The 4,209-nt window shown below is 39.7% G+C and overlaps 1 protein-coding gene across 5 annotated transcripts in view; it reads right to left on the bottom strand.

The window, feature by feature from the left end:
* LOC107692805 (podocan-like) overlaps positions 1–4,209 on the bottom strand; it is a 22,176-nt gene that overhangs the window by 10,925 nt on the left and 7,042 nt on the right. For all 5 annotated transcript variants that reach the window (XM_016492001.1, XM_016492005.1, XM_016492006.1 and 2 more), the window contains one exon: positions 4,102–4,166. In XM_016492001.1, coding sequence (XP_016347487.1) covers positions 4,102–4,166 — 65 coding nt within the window. The remainder of the gene's footprint in view (positions 1–4,101; positions 4,167–4,209) is intronic.

Below are 4,209 nucleotides of genomic sequence, written 5' to 3'. Positions count from 1 at the left end.
GCTCACCAAAGCTGCATTTATTTGAATAAAAATACAGTAAAAACAGTAATATTGTAAAATATTATTGCAGTTTAAAAAAGGGGTTTTCTGAATATATTTTAAAATGAAATGTATTCCTGTGATGCAAAGCTCAATTTTCAGCATCATTGCTCCAGTCTTCAGTGTCACATGATCCTCCAGAAATCATATGATCAAAATATGCTGATTTGATGCTCAAGAAACATTTATTATTATTATTATCATCATCAATGTTGAAAACACTGATCATATTTTTTATGGAAACAGGATTTTTTTTTTTCTACTGTCATTTTTGATCAATTGAATGCATCAATGCTGAATAAAAGTATTAATTTCTATTTTTTTTAACAAATTCAAAGCTCTATTTTCACTGCTTCTCCTTCCTCACAAAATATTAATGTAAAAAAGGCGCACAAAAAAAGGATATCAATACAGTATTGTGAGGTAAAATATAGTAATACCTTGAAATACAGATTTCCCATGAGATTTGAATGATTTTTTTTGCTTCAACATGATGCACAAAATGCATCCAGACACCATAAAGAGAAAGAACCCACAATATTGCATTGAAAACTCTGGATCTCCATTGTTATGCAACTCTAACATACTTCAAGGAGAAATATTTTGTCTTTAAAAAAAAAAAAAGAAGAAGAAGAAGTTATGTTAAAGTTATGTGTGCAAAAGAAATATTCCATTCAGAGCTCAAGGAAATCATGAACCAGAGCCTTTGAAAGAGCAGAAGTGTGTGTTGTGCCTCCTAGTGCTGTGACCTCCAACGAGATGAGGGTGTCCAGAGATCCTTCTGAGCATAACAGTGTGAAGTGAACAGATTGAAAAGAGAGATGATATGAGCAGAGAGGCGAAAGAAGATATGCAACATGCTGCAGTTACTGAGCTGCAAGATCACATTTATAGTGGTGCATCTGTCATATTTGGCCATTAAACTATTTTCAGTAATGTGCTTTAATTATGTGTTTCATATCGAGATTTCACTTCTGCTCATTGTACTTCAGATTCAGCTAGGCACATTTTGCAATGCATAATGATAATGCAATATAGGGTCACTACAGTATGCATAAAGTACTTCCTCCACAGTCAGTTTTGTCTCTCAGGTCAATAAGTGTCACGGAATCATGCCAAGCACGTTCAAATTGTAGCTGGATTTTTCCCTGAAAATGTACTCACCCTCAGTCCATCAATTAATGTCTTGTGAAGCCAAAAGCTGTGTGTTTGAAATAAATTAATCATTTAGACGTTTTTAAACTTCAAACTATAGAGTCTTCTGTCCATAATATTGTTTTCTCCAGTGAAAAGTCGTCTCATCTGAATCAGGAGAGAAATCTGCACAGATCAAGCACCGCTTGCAAGCAAAAACAGTTCTAAGCAAATATATGGGTGTATTTTGATATGAGAGGACATCAGGAGATGGACTTTTTCACTGAAGGAAGTGTTATTATGGATTATAGACTCATATTTTAGCCGGAAGCAATAGTTTGAAGTGAAAACAATGGATTGTTTCTTACAAACTTGCAGCTTTTGGCTTCACAAGACATTAATTGATGGACTGGAGTGGTGTGGATCACTTGTGGATTATTGTGATGTTTTTATCAGCTGTTTGGACTCTCATTCTGACGGCACCCATTCACTGCAGAGGATCCATTGATGAGCATTTCTCCAAATCTGTTCTTATGAAGAACAAACTCATCTAAATCTTGGGTGGCCTGAGGGGGAGTAAATCTTTGCCTGAACTGTTCCTTTAATAGACTGGGGTGGCAGTTTGTACAGAAAACAACAACAACAACAAACTGGTGAAAATGTAGGCTATGTAGACATTGTGGTCAGGATATGTACAAAAGTAAAAAAAAGTACAGATTATTTCCAATAAATATCCTTCTGCTCACGAACATGCTATTAAGTGCCTAGAACAAGTCTGAATATCTTGCATGTATTTTAAGCCACGAAGCTAGCAAACTTTGCCAAATTTACTGACTCAGTACGGCAAGAATGAATGTTACACGTCCAACATAATCAACGGCAAAAATTCGCATCGGCACGCATGATTCTGCCGTTTGCTTTGGCTTTCATTGGTGCGTTTTTGTCTTGCTTTTCCAGCAGGACGGTGAGATTACACTGGCCAGTGTCGGATCAAATCTCAGTAGGATTTCTTTCTCTTGCCGTTATCCTTTTTAAGTCCATCAGCTACAAATTTGTCCAGTGCACGCTCTGGAGGTCGCCGGGACCGCTTTAGCTCCCGCCGCCTGGCGCACACAGCTGGGTGATTAACGGGGAAAGCTGTCATGGTACGTCCAGAGAGTATGTGTGCGCGTTAAAGCCTTGCCATCGCTGTTACCAGCTGGCATAAGAACAATCCACAGCACTGACGGAATGAGGGATTGAGGGGAGCTGCTCGCGCCAAACTGGCTGTCAATAACAGAACACGACTGACTGTCTCATGACCAACATAAACATCAAACTACAGTTCCCACCAGTCAACGTTAAACAGACCTGGGAAAGGCTTCGGTCTTGGAAACCGAATGTTAGTGAGTCACTCTCAGGGACCGTGACCGAAACCCCTGGCATTAAATGAAACTACACTTTAGAGGTTTTATTTGTAGAGACTCATCTAATTCTGTTTTTAGTTTGTTGTGAAAAGCGTGTGTAACGGAGGCCAGCGGGTAGGTGCTGTGCAGGTAAACCTAACTCCCCTGATCTCAAGAGGCGCAGCGCCCGCCTCCCATGGCCAGAGACCCGGGTTCGAGACCCACTCGGAACAAGAACAAGGTGTGGCGGTTAGGACCCGGGGGGTTACATTGGTGCCGTGACCCGGATGGGAGTGAGGTTTAGGGGGGTGAGTGTAACGGAGGCCAGCGGGTAGGTGTTGTGCAGGTAAACCTCACTCCCCTGATCTCAAGAGGTGCGCTAGTGGCTGCAGTCTTTAAAGCCTGCTTGTTAGTGCACCCACCTCCCATGGCTGGAGACCCGGGTTCGAGACCCACTCGGAACAAGAACGAGGTGTGGCGGTTAGGACCTGGGGGGTTACATTGGTGCCGTGACCCGGATGGGAGACCCGGGTTCGAGTACCACTCGGAGCAGGTGCAAGTAGGACCCAGGGGGGTTACACGTGCAATTTGCCAACAAAAATGTTGCAATTAAATCATACCACAGCAAGTCTGATTACATGATAAATAGAAACACAGATTTAGTTTTTTGTTCAAATGTCCAGTTTTTTTAATGTTTTGAAAACATATTTTCTGGGTCATGTGAGTGTTAAAATTCCATTTTAAAATTTTGCAAACATTATTGGAATGTTACTTTTGAATGTTCTCTGAACATTCTAAAACAAGTAGGAACATTTAAAACGTGTTAGACAAACATCCAACTAAAACATTTCAGGAAAAAGTTCCATGATGTAGAAATTCCATTTAAACTTTGAACAAACATTCTATTAATGTTACTGGAAAAATTTTTTGTTCATAACTTTAACAGAACCTTGCCAGAACATTATCCAAAGTACTGAGAATATTCCCTGTTATCTGGGTAGCATTATGCTGATACACGCTGAGATCACAATAGCATCCACAAAGCAATGCCCTGCCAACTACTCTAGCCTCATGGCAATCAGAAAATCAGGAGATATAAAAGTCAAAATTTGGATGCAAAAATAGTTGTGATTATGAATCCACAATCATTCGCTCATTAACATATGACCGCACATTTACATGTGAACAGCTATTCAGTCTATAAAATGATGAAGGAAGGAGTGAATGCTGGAATGCGAGGTCAATCATAACAAAGCTCATTTGCATAAAGTCTTAAAAGTACAGTAGCAAAAAATCAACTAATTCTAATCATGGAAAAATAGTGATGGAAAACTAAATTACAACTGATTTGGTGCAAAACCTTTTCTTAAAATTATATATGTTCAGGGAGAAAATGTAGGATATAGCCTCATTAAACTCAAGCCAATGAAAGCTTCACATCTGAGCCTGTGATCTGCATTCAAGTTAGTGAAAAAAGGAGAGAGAGAGAGAGAGAGACAGAGAGAGAGAGATGAGAGTTTGAGAATAAACATCGATGACTCACCTTATTATTTGCCAAGTATAAATAACTCAGCCTTTCCAGAATATGAAACCCTTTATCGTCAAGGCCTGCACGCAAACACACACACACGCACGCACACACACACGCACG

The sequence above is a fragment of the Sinocyclocheilus anshuiensis genome, unplaced genomic scaffold (genome assembly GCF_001515605.1).
Source record: "Sinocyclocheilus anshuiensis isolate Anshui unplaced genomic scaffold, SAMN03320099.WGS_v1.1 scaffold871, whole genome shotgun sequence".
Lineage (NCBI taxonomy): Eukaryota > Metazoa > Chordata > Actinopteri > Cypriniformes > Cyprinidae > Sinocyclocheilus > Sinocyclocheilus anshuiensis.
Note: the sequence above shows the minus strand (reverse complement) of the source record. Positions and strands in the feature narration are given on the sequence as shown.